Source organism: Psammomys obesus, unplaced genomic scaffold (assembly GCF_907164565.1).
Source record: "Psammomys obesus unplaced genomic scaffold, mPsaObe1.curated_primary_1811, whole genome shotgun sequence".
NCBI lineage: Eukaryota > Metazoa > Chordata > Mammalia > Rodentia > Muridae > Psammomys > Psammomys obesus.
In genome coordinates, this window is record NW_026596092.1 from 1,101,767 (window position 1) to 1,128,487 (window position 26,721).

General features: G+C 41.4%; 1 protein-coding gene across 2 annotated transcripts in view; it reads right to left on the reverse strand.

Moving 5' to 3' along the window:
* Atp9b (ATPase phospholipid transporting 9B (putative)) overlaps positions 1-26,721 on the reverse strand; it is a 219,926-nt gene that overhangs the window by 22,908 nt on the left and 170,297 nt on the right. For both annotated transcript variants that reach the window (XM_055628015.1, XM_055628014.1), the window contains exons 15-19: positions 19,041-19,289; positions 5,713-5,874; positions 4,992-5,084; positions 2,936-3,019; positions 1,966-2,136 (exon numbers count right to left, since the gene is read on the reverse strand). In XM_055628015.1, the coding sequence (XP_055483990.1) occupies positions 1,966-2,136; positions 2,936-3,019; positions 4,992-5,084; positions 5,713-5,874; positions 19,041-19,289 (759 nt within the window). The remainder of the gene's footprint in view (positions 1-1,965; positions 2,137-2,935; positions 3,020-4,991; positions 5,085-5,712; positions 5,875-19,040; positions 19,290-26,721) is intronic.

Here is a 26,721-nt window from a genome sequence, read left to right on the forward strand (position 1 = left end):
TATAAAGGAGTAAAATTATCAGGGCATTTATATAAATGAGGAAAAAAACCCCGCATTACTAATTTCATCATTATGGGAGTCTCTCAGATTCTTTATCAGATAGAAAGATGTATTTGTGGGAACAGGAAATAGAAAAGCCTACATGGCATACTGACTACTCTAGTGGCTGACCAGCTGCCTGTTGATCAGATACTTTCATTAGCTTTACTGCACCTCTGACGATAAATATTCCTCTGACAAGCCGAGGAAGCCTGTGTGCAGTACCACTGCTGAGCACCCTGTCATTCAGGAAACACCATGAAACAGGCTGCGAATGACTACACTCCCTTCTTCAGAGCAGATTCTAGTCAGGTGGTACATGCAGAAGAGCCAAGAGTGCAAGGCCTATAGAGACAGGTCAGATGCACTTCAGCCCAGAAGACACACAAACACCCGAAGCTCTGTATGAAGGCACGTTAGCACCTTAATACTGACCATCTGCACGCACAGTCATCAAATAGATGTAGGTTATCTGAAAACAGTCAGTTCACCTGCTCCCCACCAAGCTTTTCTTCACCTGGCATCTTGGCTGCAGGAATAACTGAGCTTAGATACCTGAGCTGCTGAGTGTGAGCAGCTGTGAGCTCTGGTTCGGTGATGCTCTGACAAGGGTACAGCCTCACTGTCTGCTGTCTGCTCCCACTAACGCTGACAGCACACCTGGCCAGGTCTCTGCTCACACGTGCAGAAGCAGGTGGACAATCAACGCAGAGCCACACACTGCTGAGCCTCTGACCTTCCTTTACGTTGTCTCCCTCAGCCAGCTGGAGCGTTTTTCTTTTAGAGCCAAGTGGTACTCTTCCCTGCTATCTTCAAAATCAATTTCAAATCCTTGAGGTAGAGCCAAAATAAATCTTCTGTAAGTTGCTAAGAAAGCACCTAACAGAACCCAACCCTAACCCCTAACACTAACCCTAGCCCTAACCTAAACCCAAGCAAACAGCTTCTCCAAACTAGAACTTCAACTATAAGAGCTACACTTTGCCATAACGAGAATGAGGAAGAGGACTACAGTGCAGCAGGCAAGGAGAACGGTCTCCAGCGAAAATGCTACCCTGGAAAGCAACACCACTGGGAAAGGGACTAACAAGATGTCAGCTGGACTCTTGCAAACACTGTGTTCCAACTGTAGGTTTGCAGAAGGGAGCAGCTGAGAACTTGGCGCTATGTGGGGAAGGGAAGGACCTGGGAGAGAAGGCAGTCCCGAGAGTTATGTAGTGGCCACGAGGGGCCAGTGGAGAACTCATGTGTGCTGATGAGCAGTGCAGCAAGAAAAGCCCTTCTGCCCCTGAATCTGCATTCTTGGACAACCATGTAGGACAGATACGGTGCTGCACTTGTGCAAGAGTAGCTTCTTGCTGTAGGCTCTTCCTTCTAACTCTGTGGCAATGGACACACACTGCTTCCAAAGCACAGCGGAGCAGAGTAGCGCCTGCCTAACACCTGGCTTCTGTCTACCTCAGCTCTCCAGCAGATGACATTCAGCATGCGAAGTGAAAGTCAAAGCCCACACGGCTGGGTATCTCCTGCACTAAACACCCCCCTAACTAGTGTCACTGGGAATGCAGTACAGACTGTGGAATGTACCCAGGGCCACTGCTGCTTACTAGGTGATCTTGTTACGGGGTACTAAGTACTAAGTACTCAGGGTACTCCAGGAAGGTTTACGTTCAGTTCTGATGGTGAACAGAAGGTGAGGAAACAATTGCCAAGGCAATGGCTGAACACAGGCTGTGCACACCTGCTAGATGCTGACAGGCACTGAGACGATATATCCTCAGGAAGTATGTGTGTCACAGAGAGGAACAGGGTCAGAGCCCTGCTTCAAAAGACTAAGAGAGCCAGGGAGAAGTCTGCAGTAGGGACGCTGTGTTACTTTGATTCAATGAGAAAGCAGTTTAGGCAGTCAGAGGCTGCAGGCTGTACCTTGATCCCTGCATTGCGCAGCATCTCGAGTGTGGGCCTCACATCAGCTTGCAGCTGGTCCTCCACCCCAGTGAGGCACAGTAGCTCCATCTCTCTCTCCAGGCTTTCAACAACCGCAGCTACTTTCAGTGTCCGGTCATGGATGCTCAATTTGGCTTGACTGTATCGGCTCTGAGGTTGGAGGGAACACGTATACAAGTATGTACATGTTTCATGTGTATGACTTACATAGTTGTACTGTATCAGCTGAGGGCACAGGGGGCAGGTGAACATCTGTAAACTCTCTGTGTGCTGTGCATCGGCTCTTAGCATCAGAGGTGATATATGTGTACATGCTCTGAGTATTTGTAGTTATTTACTACATAAAAACTAAATATGGTTTGACTTCCTTTTTTGTTTGTTTGTTTTGGTTTTTCGAGACAGAGTTTCTCTGTGTAGCCTTGGCTGTCCTGGACTCCCTTTGTAGACGAGGCTGGCCTTGAACTCACAGAGATATGTCTGCCTCTGCCTCCCAGAGCGTTGGGATTATAGGCGTGCGCCACCATGCCTGGCTTTGGTTTGACTTTCTCTACTATGTAAATTTAAGGTACTCAAGAGTCAGATACATCCTGAACAATGATATCATGTTAAAAGAGCTTCAGATTCTTGGGGAGCATTTTAGATTTGGGGAGCTTTGGATAACTAAGCCTGTCTGCAAGGTCTGAAGCACTTCTGTTTCTGAGAATATTGTGAGGGATGAAGCACACTCAGCCTCTCCTGAGGAAATGGAACTGTTGGCCTTTGTGGACACTGCCTTCCTTAGACTAAGAGTAGGGAGGATCACAGGACCCCCAATCAACTAAGGCAGCCTGTGCACCCAAACTTCACAAACACTGGCCTTGTAACTACATAGGAAGGCTGCACTTTAGTGAGAAAACAAAGTTCTCATAAGAAGGAAGAGGCTTGAGTGGCAAGGACTGAGGTAACTCACCTCAAAGTCCTGGTACTGCTCTTCTGTCAGGGTCCTCTTTGCCACCACAAGGGTCCGCAGGCCCTCACGCGCCATGTTTCCACACTGTAAGGAAAGGGGTGCCTATTTGTAGCTCCCAGCATACCTAAACTGAGAGCAACGGGGCCTCTGGAACCCCTCAAGAGCACTCTCTGCAGTGCTGCAGTACTGTCCTCACTTCCTGCGGGCTTACTACAAGGAAGCACGGGAACGTCAATGGCCACACAGACTACAGCAAAGCCTAGAGAAGTTAGAGGAAACATGCAGAACGTGTCTTCAAGTTATCCCCACCACTATCCCAACCCACTGCAACTGCCCCACTGAGGAAGACATGACAAAGATCTAAGATGGGCGCGCCTGAAAACCCAGCGTGGCCTGTCTGCTTCAGTTTCACCACAGAAGTTGCTTTCAGCAGGGCTCTTCTAGAATGACATTAGTCCCTTGGTGCAAAGTCACGTGCCACACACATGCACGGGGCTGATCACACTGGGTCACCCATCCTACGCACCAGGCTTGGGGCTCAGGTCTTAACTGGCCAAGGGAGGAGGAGGACTTGGATAAATCATCCTATTTATGTAATAAACAGGAGATGGAAATACATTCAATAGGTGTGTAAAAATATGTTAACCCCATTTACAGTAAAATATTTATGATAAAATAGTTTTCTCCTACTAAAAGTAGAAAAGTTTTAGCTGGGGCTAAGGCACAGTGAAGGGATTTGGGGTGCAATGCTGGTTGTGTTCTAGGCACATGCATTTAAAGGTAGCTGGTGACTCATTTAAAAATCGAAATTGCTCCAGTGGCGTCAACTGCACTGCTAGACATGCCACCTATACTTGTAAACAAACACTGCAACTTCCAAACAAAGGGCCCCTGCCATACTATAGATAGGAGTAAGGCTTGAAGGAACCTGAATCAAATGCATAGTAATAAACACCCTCAGGAATTTTGCTAAACTGCTGTTTTGCTTTGCACTTGACAAAGTTAAAGGCTTTGAAGCTACATCAGAATTATAACAAACATACTGGTGGTGAAGATGCAAAAGATTTATCTGTGGAGAGAAAATACAATGTTGAACACAGTGAACACATAAATGTGTATAGGGTTTTAATGAAGTTATCTTTCTGAACAGCGATCTGACATTGTCTGTCTATGGCAAGACATTTATTGATTTGACCTCATAAAGCTAAATAAATTAAACAAGTATTTTACAATTAATTGCATGTCATTATGACCAAAAGTAATTTTTATGGCATTTTACTAGGTCTTCAGGGAGTTTAATTTATTCATGTCTCTGATTAAATCAAAGTGCCCTGAAGGAGATATTGATTCATATTGCCAAGACCAGCGTGAATATCGGGTGTGGCTGTTGTGCTGACAGACCATCAGTGCGGTTTGACAGTGGAACAAGAGAGCAAGGCACCTGCAGTAATGTGCACAGTGGAGACCTGGCTACAACCCTAGCAGCCTTAGTTTTACTTTGAAACCCAATTACTAATCAATATACAACCTTAACAGTAAACATTATAACTGCATAAGGCTAACTACAAATATATTTGTTTAGGAATAATAATAATATAGGACTGCCTATGTACCTTATTTTCTGTTTTTTTTTTTTAAAGATAACAAATTAGCATTAGATTAAAATACAAATTAAAGTCTTCTTGCAATACTGTTACATAATAAACACACATGTCTAATTGATTATGCATCCAATGCTATTTTAGACCTACATATCTGCACACTTCATACATTAAACAAATATAGCAATTATTTTTATAGGAAGCAGAGTTTTTATAACTAACCAGGGTTCTTAGCCTTTATATGACCTTGGAAGGAACTGTAAGTATTTAGAATAATTTGATGGAAAAGTAATATTATCCCTGGCCACCGACCCATGTCTGGCTTGAAGTGGTGACAACATGCCTCGTTCCAATGGTACTACTGCTACAAGGGTAGAAAAGCCACTACTTTTCTGTCGTTGGCTTACTAAATTTCATGAAGACATTTTGTACAGTGCTGAGAATAGCTTGCTTACCTCCTCTTCTAGCCAATCATTGTACTGGACAATGGAGGACATTGCAACGTCAGCCCCTTTCATGTAGAATGTGATTTCTGCTGTGGATTCATCCTGCAGTGGGTGAAAATACACACAGAGACCACTGGGTTGCACTGCTTCCGGTAAACAGCCCCTGCCTAAAGGAGATGATCTGGGGGAGCAGGTCTTAGAGACTGTACCATGGGCTTTCTTGGTAGAAATGTACACCAAGCACAGTGAGAGCCAAAGTGAGCAAACACCCGAGATGCTGCTACTTTGATTCTTCAGATGTGGTCTGCAGCATAAGGACTAATTCTCTCTAGTTTCCCAAGTGTGACAGAATGATCACTATTTAGCAAATGGAATTTCAAAATATAACTTGTACTGGGTAACTTTAATAAAGGTATATATTAGTAATAAATGATGTTATGCAATTTCTGTTGAGGATAAAACAAACCAACAGTAATTAACAATTACTAATGCCTTTTATTTGTTCTGTCTCAGTGGTCATAGGACAATGACTTTATCAACTGGAATCATACCAGCTTCTCAGCTCATACATTATTAACTGTGTTTTTTGTTGCTATTGTTGTTTTTTTAGGAAACAATAATAAAGCACAAAATATTTGAAGTTTTCTGGGCGAAGTTTCTGTATCTTCCTGGAAAGCCAGAAGACTGGCTGGGAGAGCTGGTGTGGGTGCAGCTGGCAAGCATGTCATACCCTGACGATGATGCCCATCCGCTTGCTCTCTGAGGTGAAGGGGAATATCTGTAGGATGCTGTAGGTCAAGACCTGGCCACTGGGGGTCTTCAACTGCATGGAAGCAAGGTCCCTGCTGACCAGAGTAAGGCCGACACTCTCAGTCCATCGCACCAGTGCCACCTGAGAAGATGAGAACATGTGAGAAGCAACCACGATGAGGAACACAGCACACTGGTGTACAAAGAGCCCACTGAGGAACAACTGATGCAGAGAAACAAAGTTTGAGAGCTCTCCTTTCTCTTCCACTTGCAAAGTTTCCTAAGGATGAAATGCTGTAAGCAAATTCCTGGCATATGTAGGTGCTCACATTTAGGAGCTATTCTTGCTCATAGTTATTATAAAATTTAAAAATTATTAGTGGTAAAATTAATTTTACGTTAATGCATTCAGTCTTTTATGCCTTTTTTTTTTTTTTCTTTAAAGGGGTTATCTTTAAAAGCACTCTCATTACAGGATAGTTACAACAGTACACAACTCTATTGGCATCTAAATAGCAGCACAGCACAGCAAGGCCACAGCAGCTCCTTCGGTGCTGGGGAGGGGTGGAGTGGGGCGCTCCCCTTGCTTGGGTCCTGCAGGTGCAGCTTCAGCTGTTAGGAATGCACAGTTCTTGCAGAGCATGGGCCTCGCTCGGGCTGAATGAGAATGTCTCTGTTTTCAGTTTTATCACCACTGTACATCTAGTATTTCATCTTGGGCTTTGGGAACTCAAAAAAACCTCAAGACTTTTGTTTTTTGCCAGGTATTATGAATTCAACCTTAGTGCCTTGTGAAAATCATGGAAGGCCATGCCTACCCCTCAGAAACAATGTAATGAAACTTTCAGCTAGGGACCCAGAGTTTATGCAAATGGTGGCAGCCTGGAAATCTAGTGATGAAACCTTCACAGTCAGAGTCCCCAGCAGGATGCACCTGAGGGTGGGGTCGGGGGGGGGGGTGTTTGATCTTCAGTCATTTAGCACAGAGGCCACTTTGGATCTTTGGAAAGATCAAAAAGAAGGACCTGAAGGGGACAGGAGCTCCTCAAGAAGACCAACAAAGCCAAAAAAATCTCAGCCCAGGAGGGCCTGCAGACATTGATGTTCCAACCAAGGACCACACATGGAGAGATCCAGATCTGACCTAGGCTCAGATGTAGCCCATGGCAGCTCAGTCTCCACGTGGATTCCCTAGTAAGGGGAGCAGGGGCAGTCTCTGAATGAACTTGGTTGCCTCCTCTTTGATCACCTCCCACTGGCGGGGTGGTCTTGTCAGAACACAGAGGCAGAGCATCTAGGCAGTCCTTATGAGACTTGATAAGCTAGGGTCAGATGGTAGGGGAGGAGGACTCCCCCTTTCAGTGGACTAGAGGAAGAGGATGAGGAGGGGATGGAGAAAGAGTGGGTGGGACTGAGAGGAGATAAGGGAGGGGGCTACAGTCAGGATATAAAATGAATAAATTGCAAAAAATAAAAATAAAAAATATTAAAAAAAGAAATCATTTTAAAATCAGGGTTTTCACGCAGTTTCCCAAAAACCCAATTGCAAAATACTTTCAAAAAAATCTTTCTTTTCAGAGTCTGGGATGGAGAGCTGTTTCTTTTAATGCTGAGAGCTTCCAGGGCACACAGCAGGCTCATGAAGATCTTGCCAAAGAGAATGTGGGTCAGAGGGAACCAATAAGGTGCCAGCGCCCCCTACTGAGGCAAGTGAGATGCGTTTGCACCCCACCCCCGACCCGGGGCTTTTGGGGTATGACAGAAGTGAACAGACAGGCCTACAGTCACATTGCAATCTCCATGCAGTCTCTCCTGGGGTCTTCATACTCTTACATTTCCTAAAGGTGTGAACTGTACAAGGACGAGTGTTGTTTTGGATGATAGGCACACAGATTTAGGAAGTTTTAAGTTACCAGTCACAGCTTATATGGAGACAATGCACTAGGGAAAATAACCATCATCTTTACAACATTTTGAGACTTTAAAGTGTTTACATAGTAGAGTTAGCCTATGATAAATAGAATGAGACTACGATCAAATTGTAAAATGCACTCAGCAGGCTAGACTATAAAAGAAGATAAGGCAGACGATCAAACTAGAGTAAAGTCAAGCCCTTGACCTTGTACCGCTCTGAATTGGCCAGACCTCATCAGAAGTATTGGGCTCCACCCTTCTGGATTTTCAGAGTACACACTATTTCAGATACACACAGAAATGTGCCTCATTAACCTGAGCCCTTGTGTTCCCCGCTCTATACGCAGTTGATAGTTTTTCTTTTTGTAAATAAGCATAGAATCAGTGAAGTACTACTTTTGTCCATTTTGCTCATCTTAGTAAGGTCTCTGTGCCCTTGTCCTACCATACAAACAAAAACAGAATACTTACTGCTTGTTAAGTACCAAGAGAAACTGCCATGTAGAAATTCTTTACTTTGTGATTTCCTGTTTGTAAGAAATCGGCTAAAGATTTATTTTCTAAAAATGCCTCTGACAAGGCTGCCAAGTCACTGTACCTTTACCTGTGGCCTGTCACCTTTACCGAGGACAAGGACGTAAGCATCAGAAGACTCGTGCTGACCTGCCTGACTGCAGAAAGGATGTTTCTACAGACATCAAATGTTTTCTATGCCTAGATCTTGGGGTGTGTTGCTACACAGCGCAGCAACATATACCTACACTCTCATCACTGGGATTGTTTAAAGCTGGAATCAAAACTCTTGCTCCAAATCTCCAGGATATGAAAGAGAATGAAGAACACACGCCAGTGATCTGGTGCTATAACTGAGAACACTAGCACCTCGCTCCAAACTGCAGTTCTGAAGAAGGCATGTCGATGTGAAGAGAGCAATCCCATGGTAGAGGAGAGCCTGGCACCTGACCACAGTGCCTCTTCCTACCCAAGACAATGACGCCATAAGCTGGAAATGGTCTAATATGTCCAGGTTAATCTTCAATTTACAGTGAGAGGTCACCATTACGCTGTGACCGGTAAATCGCATCTTTCCGTGAATGCCCTGTCATCTCACGGTGCCCCACTGCCGTGAGGGCGTGAATGCTCTACCATCTCACGGTGCCCCACTGCCGTGAGGGCGTGAATGCTCTACCATCTCACGGTGCCCCACTGCCGTGAGGGCGTGAATACCCTACCATCTCACGGTGCCCCACCGCAGTGAGGACCAGGCTTTCTAGATTTGCTGAGTCACAGCTGTTGATTATTTACTTTATGCCTGTGTTCACGGCTCCTTTGAGTTAGCAGCTTACAACAAAATTCAGTTTAGCTCCTTATGCTCACCAAACATTCCACCCAAAAGGTTTAATCACCTGGGGATTATAACCAGCCAAACACACAAAGGGTTAAATTTTCCCCAAACAGATACTTTAATTACTGTCCAGTGTGACTGCCTGGCATTGTGCAGATTTCTTTTATAATATAAAGTTAAACAAGTGACTGAAGAGGAAACAGCCTTGCAGAAGAACTTTGGTGTTCACTGTCATCTAGGCTGATCTTTTCCCTAAAAGATAAATCCAATTGCCAGCTCCCTGGGGCAAAAAGCCTACCCTCAGCAACTCTCCAGCTCCAGGCTAAGCTTGGAACCCTGGTGCAGTTACTGGAGCACTACATAGCAAAGGAGATCTCCAGTGAATTTTCTTTGTATGCTTTTTTTTTTTTTTTTTTTTTAAGGACTTGTCTCTGATGATGTTAAATCTCCCATAGGTTGAAAGAATCAAAAACACATACTGTAGGGACTAGGGATGAGCCTCATTTATAGAGTACTTGCCCCATACCCATAAAATGAAAATACACATCCTTTAGAAAAGGATGCTTTAGGGAAGAATCCCAGCACGCTCCAAGGAAACAGATAACATTATCAGGCATGTCTGTAAATTTCAGGGGCTGTGGTCCTCTTCAGGTTTCAACTTGGGTCCTTGGAGAAATGACTGATTCTAAAACTAGAGCAAAACGAAATGTAAGATGTGACTGTATCATTTCTGTATGTATAGAAAACATGGCAGTGCTTAAATACTGAAAGTAGCACTGGAGGTGTGTGGGGGAATTAAACCCCAAGTATAAAACAAGCATTCACGAATCCAGTGTGAGGAGGAAATGATAGTCTAAATAACTCACCCAGAGAGCATCGAGAACTCTCTCATGCAAAACTGTAATTTATACAGGCACTTCACCCTCAAGGAGGAAAATATAATTAATTCCCCTTTGATATAGGCTGTGTGTGGAAGCTTTCAGACCAGAAATACAGTTTTTGTTTTATTTTGTTTGATTTTAGACAGGGTCTCTGTACATAACTCCAATTGTTCTGGAGCTCACTACATAGACCAAGCTGGCCTCAAACTCACACCTATCCTCCTGCCTCTGCTTCCTAGATGCTGGGATTAAAGTTGTGCAGCACCTCACCCAGCTGACCAAGATACAGTGTTAGGTGAAGAAATAAAAGGTTAACGGTCAGTGGAGACACCCGGGCTATGTGCTCATGGGCAGTATCAGAAGTGCTGGCTGTGTGGACTCCAATGTGAGGTAATGCAATGTGCTCTTCTCCCAAGCTCCCGTCACTTAACAGTAATGGTTTAGGCGGTTCTCTGCTCCATACTGCTCGACACCTGGTATTTGATTCCGAATTCTCCTGTGTAAAGGACACCAGGGCCATTGCACACGGCTAGCATCTATAGCTAACGTGGGTTTCCCATAACACCTTGTAGAAAAGGGAAAGCCCTGGGGGTCATGGTCTGCAGATACAACTGTGCTTGTGCTACTGAATACGGGGAGCAAAGGTGCTTTGGAGACACAGGTCTCACCATGAGCAGGTAGGTACGGGGTAAGGGCAAGGTCCTAAGGCCTGCTGTGCCAGGCCTGCCAACTGCTTCCCAAACAGCTCTTCACAGCTTACAAACAAGGCAAAGAAGAGCTTTCTGATTGCTCTGCAGGAAAGCTGATGATCCATCACACACCAGAAAGTAAAGGAGACCTACCTTAGTGCAGCAGTACCGATGTGTCTCTTTTTAGAGATGTACAGAAGTGTAAAAACAGGATACTTTTATCTATATGGTTAACTAAATGTGAATTTAAAAAAGAGGCTGCTCAAGAAGCCGGAAAGGCATTCACTATATGGTGGCTTATCTTTCTGGTGTATGAGGCTCTCAGGTTCAGGAGAAGAGAGGGAGGAAGATGTTTTCCTACCTACTTCTTTCTTAGGTGGGATGGAAAAACTAGGAACATGCCGTGCCGGGTAAAATGCTTTACTAGTGTGGCCCCTGCAGCCTCTTGCCCTGTTTCCTTCAGATGCTGTCATGGATGCAGAGGCAAGCAAAGAATGTGTTCCTGTCTAATGACACTGTGTATCCAATGCTATCAGTTGAGTCTATTTTATAAGGCAATTCTGAAGGTAATGAAATAACAGGAGTAGGTTATCAAATACTCCTTGTGTGTATCTATAGTAAATGGAATTAATTGCTGCCTGGCATTATAACGAGAAATAACCTCTGGGATATTTTTCTTTGAGATATAAAATGATAATCTAGAAGTAAAAAGCTTTGTATATTTCAAATGACTATTTTTATGACTACTGAGCTTTCAGAAATTTCTAATATATAATGTGACTATTGATAATAATTCAAAGCAAGAATAATTAAAATGAGTATGTACAAAAATACACCAGTGAGAGCCTCAGTGAAATTCCTCTATAGGCCACTTAGCATCCACTAAACAGCTGTCACAGGCAGATCATCTGCACGCTTACATTTTCTCAAGCTAAGTAACCAGTATAGGCAAGTATGTCCCAGAGCTACACCATACGGGAGGAAATAAAACACAGGGCAAGATTTTATCAATCCCTTTCTCTATAATTCCATTATCTAGAAATTTCTGTGCTACTCTTCTTGAAACGCTTGGCAGAAATTTCCTTTATCCTATTAGCAATTATGTGCACACAGCTGCCAGCTGTACCCTTAGAGTACATATTTTACCATGTACTTTATAAATCATAATTTAATCACTGACATCTCATCATTTTTGATTGTGGTTATTACAATCATTGTTATAACTTAATAGAATTATTAACTTAAAATGCAATTTGATCATCTGGAAAAAGTGCTAATCAATATTCACAGACAGGCTATGCAGTATTTATTCTCTATTGGTCTTGAAGGTCACAGAGTGAAGGCTTTGTGTCACTGACAATGATTTGCTCCTCACAAATATATTGACAAAACACCACAATTAGTCTTGCTTCAATAGGCACACACAATAAAATGAATTAAAAAAATACAGCACTCCGCATTCATTAGTTCTTCTGTAAATTCAAATGCAATGCTATTAAAGACATATTGTTCCTTTATTTTCAAATATTCTACTTGTGATTTGTCCTTAATTCTAGCCGAATCTTGCACATAAATGGCCAAGCAAGACAAAGATAGCTATATCTCGAAATAGTACTTAAACATAGAACTTACTGATGTAAGGAAATTTAGCCATCTATGGGAAAGGATGCTGCTAATAAAGAGCTAGTTTACAGGAATAAGCTGTCATTAAAGATCATAGCCAATGGTCCATAATCAGCAGAGATCATGCTATGCCTTGATCTCTTGTGTTGATGACTTTTGTACTGATCCTGAGCTTATGTTCTCTTGTGATTCCTATAACTCGAGTTCAGTGCTGGCTTCCTGCAACTGCATTGCACATGCAGTTAGACCATGAAGAAGCTGGGTTTTCATCCTGTGAAGGAATCTCTACGGCGCATTTACATTGTTCAGCTTGATTTTGCTATGCTGAGCCTGTAGACACAAATCACAGCAGGCAAGCAGAGCTTCCCTCTCTTAGAGAAAATGAAATATTGATCACTTATCATAAGAAACAATGACCAGGGCATAAATAGGTTCTATCTCATACATACAAAGTTGGTTGTTTATATTCTCTGACATCACTATCACTTTTAGACCTGCAAGTAGACATACGCAGCGGCAGATGACATCACTGCATGTACTTACTATGTGCACCTAATGGGACCTTTATGAATTCAAAATTAACTCAAGAATATACAATTTGTAGACTAAAAGCTCATCTACATACACGTTCTCATACAGAAAAGATCCACCCTTCATTCAGAAAAATGAAAATCAGGGTGGCTTATACTACAAAGAACAGCAATTGGCTCACAAATTAAAAAAAAAAAAAAAAAAAAAAAAAAGACCACTCAACAAATCACATTCATCCCAAGAATAAGATGAAACAGTCCCATAACTGATGGGGATTATCACATGACAGTGTGATGCCTCAAATGCAGGACCCTCTGCTTTATAAGTTCTCATGTAGAAATAACGGTTAGAGCCACGGATACATAGGATTCTAAGAATATATTGCTAATAGGACTGTTAAAACTGGTTAAGTCTCTTAAATGATAATGCTGCTTATTAACCACGGATATTGTGATAGGTCAACACTGAGGTTAAACAGAAAACATCAATTGAACCATTTTCCTAAATAAAGCTCCAGGGTGCAATATTCTGAGCACTTTATTCAATAAAAAATGCTTTTACAATGGTACTTTGGTGATTGGGAAACATTGCTATCATCTGTCAAGCTAACGGCAGCAAAGTTCAATATGCCAAACAAGAGGCTATTTGGATGCCTTTCCTGAGGCTCTGGGATCTGCACACACCACATCAATACTGTGCTTTAAAAATCATGATGAACCTCATTGTTTTCATTTTCAGAATTAAAATCATGTTACATATCTTTTTACATATTTTACTCATTGTGCCTTTAATCATTGTCAAATTTCCATAGAAGTTAAAAAAAAAGGTAAATATAAGGTTAGCAAGTTTCATTGTTATAATTTCTCTGAACTCTTAAAAGTCTCCAAATCAATGAAATGTTTTTCTATGGTGAATTACTTAAGTATTAAGATACGTAACAATTTATAGTTTTCCATGTACTTAAAAAATTACAGTTCTTTTGGTAGGTAATAAAGTGAATATGTAAGATAGTATGCTTGTAAACTTCAAATAAGTATTTCTTTGGAAAACCTTTTGTCTAGGCTTCTAATACTTATGACAGGGAAAATCCTTCTCAACATGTGATCATATGGAATTGCTAAAAAGTTCTGGAATGCTACAATAGCAAAAACAGTGTGTAAGCCTCTCTGAAGGGGGGGGTAGCCTTTTCTCTTTTTGTAAAGCAGTAACATTTGTCCTACTTCTGTCTACAAACCTTCTTGAAGGCCAAGAAGGCAGCAATTTGTAAGTCATATAGATCTTAACTACATACCTTGGCACCCTGAGATCTCCAAATGACTAGGACTATCAAACTGTGCATCTAGATTCCCTACAACACACACACACACACACACACACACACACACACACTGTAATGGTTTCAAGAGATGTACATTTAAGTGCTGGCCAATATAATCTATGTGACATAGTGGGGCAATGATGAAGGGACACTGACTGAAGGAGTATATACCACAGGCCAGGTAAGTAAAGAATGGAGTTCATCCTCCCCTTCTTTTTTTATATAAACATGGGATTTTATTCTGGAGCTTCTTGAATATCACCAACACCTAATTCTGATTTTCACACTATGTTAGTATTTTTTTTTTTTTTATTCCCTCTCTTTTTTGGGTAAGAGTGACGAAGACTCACTTCATAGCTCTAGTTGGCCTAGAACTCACTATGTAGAACAGGCTAGCCTCAAATTCAGGGAATCTCCCTGCCACTGCCTCCTGAGTGCTGGATTAAGGGTATGTGCTACCAGTGCTACCAGCCCCGATACCTAAAAAGAGATAGGGTGTAACCTCCAGGAAGAATCTTAAGTTTCTTGTCATAGGTTTATTATGTACCAACAGGCACATTTTTGAGAATGCTCGATGTAACCTTGCCAATCCATAGGACTTAGACTCCATTTGAACTTTGAGGTTTTCAGATCATTAGTCCTACAAGCCCACCTTTAGATAACCATACACTTTCTTCCCTCCCTCTACCAGACCGAGGAACTGTTGTTGACTCAGTTTGGAGTCCACATGGTGGTCATCATGCTGAGAAAATGAGATAGTATATAGACATGCCAACTGTGTTAGTTACTTTTGTGTATCTGTGGCCAAAATATGCAACATAAACAACTTCCATGGAAGATTTATTTTGTCTCACAGTTTCAGAGACTTTACTCAATGGGTAAAGACCTAAAGAGCTTGGCCTGAACATCACGGTGGAGGGAGAGTGTGATATTTCTTTCTGTGGTGGGACAGGAAGTGAGTGAGTGACCACAAAGAGATAGGAGCAAGCAACTCACAACCACCTACCTCTTTCACCATGATCTTACTGAAGTTTCCAGAAATTCTCAAAATACAGCATCAGCTGAGGACCAGACATTCAACTAAAGGCTGTGGGGGACATTTTAAATTCAAACCACAACATTCTTCCCCTGACCCCAAAAGCTTGTGCCATCTCTTATGGCCATTTAGTTCAGGTTAAAGAGCTCATCAAATCTTGTCCAAAAACTCCAACTCTAGAAACTTCAGTGATACTCAAAGATAATTTAGCTATGAACTTATATCAATAAAAAAGAAAATTATTATATATACTTCCAACATAATGGCATATAAATAAACTCCAAAAGGGAAGAAGAGGACCAAGATGAGACCTTAACTCAGCCATGCAAGTATGAACTCCTACAGATCCATGGCTGGCATCTAGGGCACATGGTGGCATCCTCAGAGCCCCAAAGTGCTGGGCAGCTCCACTCCAATGGCCTTGCTATTATCTGTCTTGAGTTTGGCCTAGCTTCTATCTGCAGCTTCCCTCAACAAGGATTCTATATTCTGGACAGCTACAACTTACCTGGGATTTCTTACCTGCATCTTTAACTTGTCCCTCTGAGAATCATGCCTTGCTTTCTGTGTGGCCATCTGCAGGGATCCTAACTTTGTCACGTATTGCCTAGCCTAACAGATTTTTCCTTTGAAATTTCAGAAGAAATCTCTATTACTCTGTAACATTCTACATGCCTGCCAAACCAGTACCATGCACACAATACCAAGGCCTATGTGCCAAATTCAAACAGAACCTAGGTCTCAGAGACTTGCTACAGAAGCTTCTAAGTCTCAGGAGCTGAACCCAGGAAACCCTGCTTCAGGTGGCTTGTAAGAGTAGTTACCATGGTGGCTCTCTTTCTCAAGTTTACAAATGATTTTACAGCATTAAGCCCTCGATCCTGCAGTGGGTGGATCAATTCCTAAGATGCTCTCAGACGGTCTTTCCAACTGTCCCAGTGCACAGTGCTTAGCTGTCTTTAACAATGCTAATCTCTTCAATAATCACACCATCTATATCTAAAACTTGCAAGGAGCTCTATTGGCCAACCTGCATATTTTTCAAGCTCTCCCACTCTGCTTTTGCTTCTAACCCTTAGGATAAACCTGCATCAGAGCATCCATCAATAGCCATGCTACAGCATGAATGCCATACTGCCTTGAAATTCTCTACCACATTAATCAGTCTAATACTTTTAAATTTAGCCTTAGTCAAAGTCTCAGGACACAGGCAAAATATAGTTTTTTTTTTTTTTTTTTTCAGAATGTAACATGAATTATATCTAGTTCCAGCATAGTGCTCACTTTCACAAGAGTCCTCGGAGCCTGGCTCATTAGTTATATCCTCTTTGGTAATTTCATCTTCTGACTGTCCCACCAGAACTACCCATTAGGCTCTTTTTACATATTTTATACATTTTCTAGTCTCTTTCTCTAAGTGTTCAGACTTCCTTAAGTTAGCCTCAAAGGCTTAGGCACTACATGGCCTGGAAAGCCCTACTTCTCTCATATCACTTTTCAATTAGTGTAGCTGTAATGACAGTAACAACCAGAAAACACGACAGACAACTTGAAAGCAAAGATTTATTTCAACTCACGGTTCCAGAAGGTTCAGTACATGGATTGCTTGGTCTCATGAGATTGGACAGAAAATGACAGTGGCACTATGTCCCAGAGGATCTTCTTTACCTCATATGAGACAAGAAATAAACAGGGAGAAGACACCCCAAAGGACTCACTCCCAGTGGCCTACCTTCTCTTCAGATTTATCAAGATATCAGCACCAGCTATAGACCAAGAGTTCAATAAAAGTATCTGTCAGAAACATGTCGCACTCAAACTAGAACATTTCTTCTGTGTGGGGAGAGAGACTCACACAGAAGACTCAACTGGAGAGCCACACAGAGCCAGCATTAAGCTCAAAACTATCCTAGGACGTAACACATGATGGGGCACAGAACTACAACTGCTTGACCTCAGCTTTGCTCAGCGTTTAGGGATAACTAGTGAAGGTGAATTATAATAGTAGTAAGACTACTGGAAATCTTCAGAGTAATATAACTGTATTTAGACCAAAGTGAAAGTATCACTACTTCAGTCTACAGGGTTAGGTTAACACACAATGTAGTCACAATACCCAGTTACAGATGCTTAAGCATCAGGGAGAACATTATGGTTAGATCCAAAACAGTGCATATTTGGGCAACACAGACTCATACCCAGCCAGGCTGGGTAGTCTTCAACCTTGAAGGGAAATCAAAGGGAAGGTTCATGGAACTGGGGATTCTCTGCCAGAGTGCAGTGTTCTGGATTTTCAGGGTAAAGAACTGCCCGCATACAGGAGACTCAACGATAATGTGCAGTTCAATGTTCATGGGGCTCACATGTAAACATGAATTTTTTTTTTCAAAGAAAAAGTTAAAGACTTTGAAAATCTACCTGATGCATGACAGGGTTAAGAACATCACTGAAGCCTGTCCTTCACCAAGAAAGTAGTCCCAACGTCCACATAAGACACAACTGTTCACCACTGCAGTCTAGACTTTCAGGACACCACCACAGTTAACTTTCATAAAGAGGAAGAAACAGCACTGGGTTTTCCTACAGATCAAGAAGTATAGTCATTCTATTCTGAGAAATAGACACATGATACCAAGAGACTTCTGCCCTAGAGCAGCTGAAGAAAAAAAAAAAAGGCTTCCTCCAACCCCAGTGGGGCCTCCATGCATCCGCAGACAGCAGGCTCCTTCACTCTCAGCACACATCTATCCACCACGTTCCACAGTGGGTCAACTACTTACAAGGCTCCCTTCCTCACATACAAACTTACAAGGCATCTATCCCCTGACATAAAAGTAGCCGCAGCATTCCAGACTACACAGTACATGCTTTAACAGTCCTTAGCTCCATCTCTCCTTGCCGCTGGTTCCTGTGCTCACCACTTACTAACTTACCAGGTGGGCTTTGTTCTCTGTGGCAAAGTGTACAGCCAGCAACCATACTTTCTTACACCTCTATCTCTATGCTTGTTCTTACTGTTTTCTTTCCCCTTTCCCCTCCCCTTCATGGTCTTTCCCCTGTTCATCAATAACACTGAGGGTTCTATGCCTACCTTTCTATTACTTTTAGAATCAAAATTTACCAGCTTCCCTACCCATATTTATTATGTACTTATATGATCTAATTTTGCAGGGTATCTGAAAAATCTAATTTGTTAACACTGTCTCCATAGTTGGCTTGATTATATTACATAACTGTTTAAAGTACTCTGAGGGGACAGATTATATAAACCTGCATAAACACACTCAGAATGACTGCATAAGAAGTAGAAAATTTAATAATGACTCTTACCAAATCCCAATGGAGTAAAGTTAGAAATGACTAAGTTAACACATTTAAGGTTTTAAAAAATCCTTTCTGTAGGTTTCTCAATTATTTATACTCCAAATCTTTTAAAAGAATAGATGTATATAAATTCTACAGAACTGAAAATTTAATATACAAACCCAGTGACTCACTGCAACACAAGAAAATATTAGATAATGAAGTACAGCAACAGTAATTCGTTTATTTTGGGAACTAATTTGTGATAAAGGCAGCTCATTTTTCTCACGGTATTTCTAGTAAAAACTGTTGAATGCAATGGTATAAAGCCGAAGATCCAGAATCTTCCCTTAATGCCGTAAGTAAATCTGGCCTGCAGTAGTCTGAATTGCAGAGGTCTAGGTTGTGGCTACCAAGGATCATGCAGACTAACTCTTAGGAATTGACATGGCAGGGTCAAAGGTGAGCCCTTAAAGGCCTGGGTTATGCCCAGAGGGTCACATGTACTTCAGCTAAGGTTAATGTCAGAATCCAGGACACAGTCCTGTCTCCTTGCTCCAGAGAAGCAACCTTCCCGCCTGTGGAGTCCAGGTGAAAACAGAGATCACACATGTTTGCACTGTGAAGAACACCCTCCCCAATCAAGATGCTCTAAGGAAACAACTGACCTCATCAGGGCTGGATGCCTGGTAGGTACGGTTCTCATCACTGAAGTCTTGGTCTGCTTCAGCAAACTCAGTTTCTCCAGTGACTCCAGCCCGAGCCTCATACACAGGAGTGACATTGTGACAAAGGGCGATGGCTTTCACTGCTTCATGAATTCTACTGCTGACGCTCTTCTTAACTTTAGGGGTTGAAGCCTGGCTTCTTCTTGGTGGGGCAGAACTTGCGGTGTGCCCACTTGCTTGGGACTGTACCTTTAAAAAAAAGGTGCCATGTAATGAGGGCGGACAGAAGGAAATGATCCAGACAGAAATTACTGGTGTATATATGAGGTAAAACAGGCTGCCTGAGACAAGAACAGAAGTTTGATTCTTTCTCTCACACTGTACCCAGGAATATAAATCATTTTTATCTCAGCAATGAAAAATGCTTGGCTATTTTGAGAATGTCACTCACAGTATAATATTTGGTATGATATTTAAAAGCTGACACTTTCCCTTTTCCTAAGCTCAATGAACTTTTACTTCATTCCTTAAAACAGCAAGATGAAGATCAAGGCAGAATGGTTTGCTCACACACTATACATAAGACAAAAGCAAAGCAAAGCAGCCAGAATTCTTAAAGACTCTTTCCTAAATATCAATAGCCCCACTGTCCACTGGCCTCTGAGCTTTGGCAGTTTATAGCTAACAGATTAGCTATAGGAATGGGCCATGTCAAGAAAAACAAGCTTGTCAGGTCACGGTCCTGTCCATGAGAAGCACTTGCCTACTGAGCACTGTGCCTCTGTCTAATTCCCATCATGTCTGGTTATGAGTGAGTGAGCTGCCACCATCCAGTGATGGTTTGTGTTCCTCATTTCTACCAGGGGGAGTGACAGAGGAAACTTCCCAACCTCACAGGACACACACACATTCTCCTGTTGACTTCAGTGATGTAGGACAGGACTCAGAAGATATGAGGCACACAGTAACTCAGAGTCACTGACTGTGAGCCTCTTCCTATCAAGCTTGGTAGGTGTCTGCTCAGTGCTCACCTGTGCTGCCCACAGCTGTATGGAGGCCCCCACCTGCACCACCTTACATGGAGCTGCTCCAGCTGCAGCAGAGCTTAGCCTCTAACCCTTCTGAATTATGTAATGCCCACTGATGCTTGTGCAATTTAATTTCACACAAATTCCATTAAAGAGCAAGCTCTCACCCACTCAGTGCTTCCAGTGGGCAAAGATAATCAGGTTAAGAAAGATCTATGCTACATTATAGTAGCCTATAGTCAACCATCATTGCAATAACAGAACATAAACAGGTACTAACACGAGTTCCACATACAAGAGTCTTACTGGAAAAGCCCACAAACAGCTTTTGGTGAAAAAAATCTTCAAATACTCTGGGATATAATAAGTACACATTAAAAATATGTTATATTTATATAATTATTCTTCAACTCTTTTCCTTTTAATATGTTCCTACTAAAATAATTATAATAATCATATCATGGATACAGGGTAGTCCAAACACCTCTTTAAAGAAACACAGGCTGTTGCTGTTGCCCTTGGATGCCTCTTAGAGGCTGAAGGTGGTTCCTATTACTGAAGACACTGCATACTTAGGACACAAGACTCAGATTTGTTTTAGATGAGTTTAATCTGAAAGCTTCCTTCCCACAGTCTAACTTCCATGGTACCAGAAAGTACATTGTGAGCTGCTAAGGGAGGGCAGCAAGTAACAGTTCTACTCAGCTATGATACCTATGAACTACAATGGCCAGCATGGCAAGGTAACTGTAAAGGTGAACAGATATGGCACTCACATGCTGGCGGGAACTAACAGTTGATTAATTAGACTTAAGTCTCACCCAACAGGAGGAAAATCATGCCTGCTGCTAGAAACCTGCCAACTATCTGGGGCTAGCTGGCTATGTATCTCAGGCTGGGATGAAACTTTCAACCCTTAGAAGAGAATCTACTACCACATTTTGCTAGACCACTGTAATTCATCAACTACATTCAAAATCTTAGCCTTATATTCCTACATCAGTGCACCTATCCTCAAAGAAGCTTCTCTCTACAGCGAGAGGCAACTACAGCAAACCACAGCTGCAACAGTGGATTGCGGTGATGTACAGAGCCCCAATGGGTACAAGTGCAGCTCAGCTCCTTAGTCTAAGGCTCAAGCAACATCACGTAGAGGAGCTGAAAAAGTCTATGAAGCCAAGAGGCTGCTGGAGGAGCCTTTCTTAGAAATGGCTGCACAAAAAAGACATGAGCAACGACAATCTCAATAGACATGCTGACACAGAAGGGGGAGATCTCACAAGGGTCCCACATTCAGACAAAGAACTACTTGCAACTAATGCCTGTTTATCCAATACAAAGGGCAGCCTTGAAACTATATATATACAAACAACAAAAATGCCCTCAGCAGATTATATGTATACACTTGTGCATATATCTATGTCTGTATATACACATACATATATAGCCTCATATATATATATGTTAATATTAATAAGCAAAGAAAAATTAAGAGTGGAGGGGACCCTTGAAAGGGTAACTATATTTTAGTTAAAATGTATTTTAGAAAATTTAAAGCAATAAAATCTTTGACAAAACTTTAAAAAATTTTGGAATATACATAGTATGTGTATATTAAATTGGAATTAAATGATAGACCATATCAAATGGACTTAATAGACAGCTGTTGAATATTCTACCCAAATACCTCCCCCCCCAAAAAAATTAAAGAAGATTCTTTAAAGTATACCATATCTTGGGACACAAAACAAATCTGGACAAATTAAAAAAGGTGAAGATGACTCCATATATCCTCTTAGACCATATTGCAAAACCTTAAAGTTGACAGAAAAATACATCTCAAATAAATACACAAACTTGTGGAAATTTAAAAAAAATTATTGAATGATTAATGGGACAAAGTATAAAAACAAGAAATAAATTTTAAGAAATGTTCTGACTCAATTCTTTACAGACCTTGAAAAAAAGATTCTCAGCTTCATATGGAGAAACAAAAAACCCAGAATCTCCAAAACGATCCTGTACAACAACAGATCATCTGGAGGTATCTCCATTCCCGATCTCAAGCTGTAGTACAGGGCAACAGTAATAAAAACTGCATGGTATTGGCATAGAAACAGAAAGGAGGATCAATGGAATCGCATAGAAGACCCAGAAATAAACCCACACACCTATGAATACTCAATATTTGACAAAGAAGCCAAATCCATTCAATGGAAAAAAGGCAGCATCTTCAACAAATGGTGCTGGACCAACTGGATGTCTACATGCAGAAAAATGAAAATAGATCCATATTTATCACCCTGCACAAAACTAAAGTCCAAGTGGATCAAGGACCTCAACATAAAACCAGATACTCTAAATCAGCTGGAAAAAAAAAGTGGGAAACAGCCTAGAACTCATTGGCACAGGAGACAACTTCCTGAACAGAACACCAACAGCACAGGCTCTAAGAGCAACAATCAATAAATGGGACCTCATGAAACTGAAAAGCTTCTGTAAAGCAAAAGACACTGTCATCAAAACAAATAGACAGCCTACAGATTGGGAAAGAATCTTCACCAACCCTTTATCTGACAGAGGGCTAATATCAAGTATATATAAAGATCTAAAGAAGCAGAAAAGCAACAAGCCAAGTAATCCACTTAAAAAATGGGGAACAGAGCTAAACAGAGAATTCTCGAAAGAGGAACATCGAATGGCAGAGAAACACTTAAAGAAATGCTCAACCTCATTAGCCATTAGGGAAATGCAAATCAAAACGACCCTGAGATTTCACCTTACACCCATCAGAATGGCCAAGATGAAAAACTCAAGTGATAGCACATGCTGGAGAGGTTGTGGAGAAAAGGGAACCCTCCTCCATTGCTGGTGGAAATGTAAACTGGTTCAACCACTCTGGAAGTCAATCTGGCGCTTTCTCAGACAACTAGGAGTAGTGCTACTTCAAGACCCAGCTATACCACTCCTAGGTATATACCCAAAATTTGCTCAAGTACACAACAAGGACATTTGTTCAACCATGTTTTTAGCAGCTTTATTTGTAATAGCCAGAACTTGGAAACAACCCAGATGTCCATCAACGGAGGAATGGATACAGAAATTGTGGTATTTTTACACAATGGAATACTACTCAGCAATCAAAAAGGAAGAAATCATGAAATTTGCAGGCAAGTGGTGGGATCTAGAAAAGATCATTCTGAGTGAAGTATCCCAGAAGGAGAAAGACAAACTTGGTATATACTCGCTTATATAGACCTACAAGACATGATAAACATAATGAAATCTACACACCTAAAGAAGATAATCAAGAAAGTGGACACAGGCGAAGGTGATTAATCCTCATTTAGAAAGACAAATGGGATGTGCATTGAATGTATGACAGGAGTCTACCACAAAAGGCATCTGAAAGACTCTACCTAGCAGTGTTTCAAAGCAGACACTAAGACTCATAACCAAACCCTCGGCAGAGTGCAGGGAATCATAAGAAAGAAGGGAAGTTAGTATGATATGGAAAGGATAGGAGCTCTACAAGGACCAAATATATCTGGGCACAGGGTCTTTTCTGAGACTGACACTCAACCAAGGACCATCTATGGATATAACCTAGAACTTCTGCTCGGATGTGGCCTGTGGTAGCTCAGTAACCAAGTAGTTTTCCAAAGTAAGGGGAACACGGACTATTTCTAATAGGATCTCAAGGGCAGGCTGTTTGACCCCCACCCCAGGGGAGGAGCAGTCTGTTAGGCCACAGAGGAGGACTTTGCAGCCAGCCCTGAAGATACCTGATAAAACAGGGTCAGATGAAAGGGGAGGAGGTCCTCCCCTATCAGGGGACTTGGAAAGGGGCAGGGAGGAGACCAGGGAGGGAGTGTGGGGTTGGGGAGGGAATGAGGGAGCGGGATACAGCTGGGACACAGAGTTAACAAAATGTAACTAAAAAGAAAAAAAAAAAAAAAAAAGAAATGTTCTGGAACTAAATGAAACTGAAAACACAATACAACACCCCCTATCTCTGACACATTGAAAGCAGTCCTATGAGAAAAATTTATAGCTTTTAAGTGCCTATGTTGGAAAAAAAATATAAATAATACAAATAAATGACTTGATGAGGCAACTAAAAAATTTAGAAAAAGAAGAAAGCAAATCCAAACACAGTGGAAGGCAAGAAGTAACTAAACTGAGTGAAAAATTAATGAAATAGAAACAAAGAAATCAATACAAAGACTATGAGGCATCTAAGAGCTGTTTCCTTGAGAAGATAAACAAGACTAATGATCTTTGGCCTAACTAACCAAAATAAAAAGAGGACCCAAATGAACAGAATCAGCAATGGGAAAATACTACGGTGGGCATCAATGGAATTCAGGTTATTATGAAGAACTATTTTAAAATCCTATACTCCAGTAAGCTGAAACATCTAAAAGAAATACTTTCTAGATTTGGCCAAACCACCAAAATTAAACCAAGAAACAAATCAATAACCTAAACAGAACCATAACAAATGAGACTGAAAGAGTTATAAAAAGCCTTCCAATTTAAAAAGGCCAGGCCAGATGGATTCACAACAGAAATCCACCAGATTTTCAAAGATTTACAGCCAACCCTTTTAAACTATTAAACAAAGAAAGACGATGGAGCATACCCACACTCCTACAAAGACAGTTTCGCTCCAATACTCAAAGCAGTCATAAGGAGCCATACTATTAACTACTTACCTGAATAGGCCTATACTACACGTAAGTCAGTGTATATAGTTTAAACAAAAATTTCCTTTCTTGGCTGACAATAGTCCCTCCAGGAGACAAGGGGCATCTAACCAAAACCCTATGAGAAGCCCTGTTTTGAGCTGTCGGTCATGGTTGTCCAAGAGACTCTAAAAACATCCCCCACTATTACTACTGCACTTGGTTGCCCTGATGTAAAAGGTCTCTATTGCTGAAGACACAGGGCCTAGAAGTCCCTTGACTAGAACTAATTTGAAAGGCTCCTCCCAGAAGGCACCATGCACGCTTCTAAAGCAAGAACGCAACCAACAGATAACTCTTATTTAGTACTGATGTCAATGAACCACAATAATGACCAGCACAGCAAGATAATTCTAAGGTTGCAGTCAGGGGCAGACATACCTTTACATATCCAAGGTTACATCTAACTGGACTTAGGACATCAACAGGAGGGAACCCATGTCTGATAACAGAACCTCAGTTAATATCTAGGGCTAGGGAAGTCATGGATACTGGAGGAGAACCCGCAACTTCCACTCTTTAAACCAGCACAATCCCTAACTACAGTCTTAATATTTGTCCTCAGACCCACAGGTAAGTGTAGTCCTTCCCTCTAATGAAGGAACCTTCTCTTTTCCGTGTAGGGAGACCATTACAGAAAGTCACAACCAATCATAATGCGGAGCTGTAGAGCTTAGTTCCAAGGAAGATATCATCACAACAGCTTTCACAGCTAAGGCTAGGGAGCACTGGGAGAAAGATTGTAAAGGCCAGAGAAACAGGGACTTTGCTGTGAGATTGGGTCTCCTAGAAATGGCAGAAGCTATACCTCAAAAGGCTCAGCAAAAAAGATTGCTTTTCTATCAGTAGAAGGACAACAATATTAGAGATGCCAAAGTGGATAAGGGAAAGCCCATGAGGTCTCAACCCCCTACAAAGACTACAGGCAACTAAAGAAAGCTGAGAACAGGAGAAACAGTCTTCCCTAGCTAAGGGTACACCAAGAGGTTATCTAATGTCAAATGGTCAACCGTGAAAACATATACAAGCAAGTAACAGTATATAGGCTGAGCAGCTTATATTTATGTATTTAGGAATATACACACACATACACCTATAGAGATACACACAAACAAAAGACAAACACACATATATGCTTGCAGTGACAATAAAGAGGTCATAAATTTGAGGGCAAGGAGAGGTATATGACAGGGCTTGAAAGGAGGAAAGGGAAACGATATACTTAAAACAAACAAACAAACAAACCCTAATTCTGAAAATTCAACTTTAAAATTTTAAAAAATAAAAATTTTCATAAAAACCTAAAAAAATTTCTCTGAATTAAAAAATGCTTTTTATACATAGTGTACATACAAATTATATCCAAATGAATGATATCCAAGCGTGTGAGGTGATCACTGTACAGACACATCACATAAGATAAATGCTTACTGTACAAATCAAAGTTCCTGCTACCTGGAAACAACTCAAGAACATGTACATGTCACACCAGCAGTGACTACAGGACGAGGAAAAATTCTAAAAGTGGAATGTGCTGTTGACAACTAAATTCTAAGGAGAGAAAGTCCAATTTAGCCTACCAAAGCATGTTTAAAGTACATTACTGTACATACAACACTCAGCTGGCTTTTTGGCTGATGTCACAGGTGTGGTGCTCTGAACTAATTGGACTATCTGGACCTGAGTGGATTTGATTATAAAATATGGACATTATCTTGTTTAAAGTAAACCAGCCGACAGGTAGAGCAGCCGCCTGAGAAGTGAAACTGCTTGCATCAAGTATCATCATGTACCTGATATTTCAGACACATTTCCTGGAACTGAAACTCTTCATGGCCATGAATTGGTAACTTCAAATTATGACAGATAGAAAAGGTAACAATCACTAAGTCACAAACACTCCTT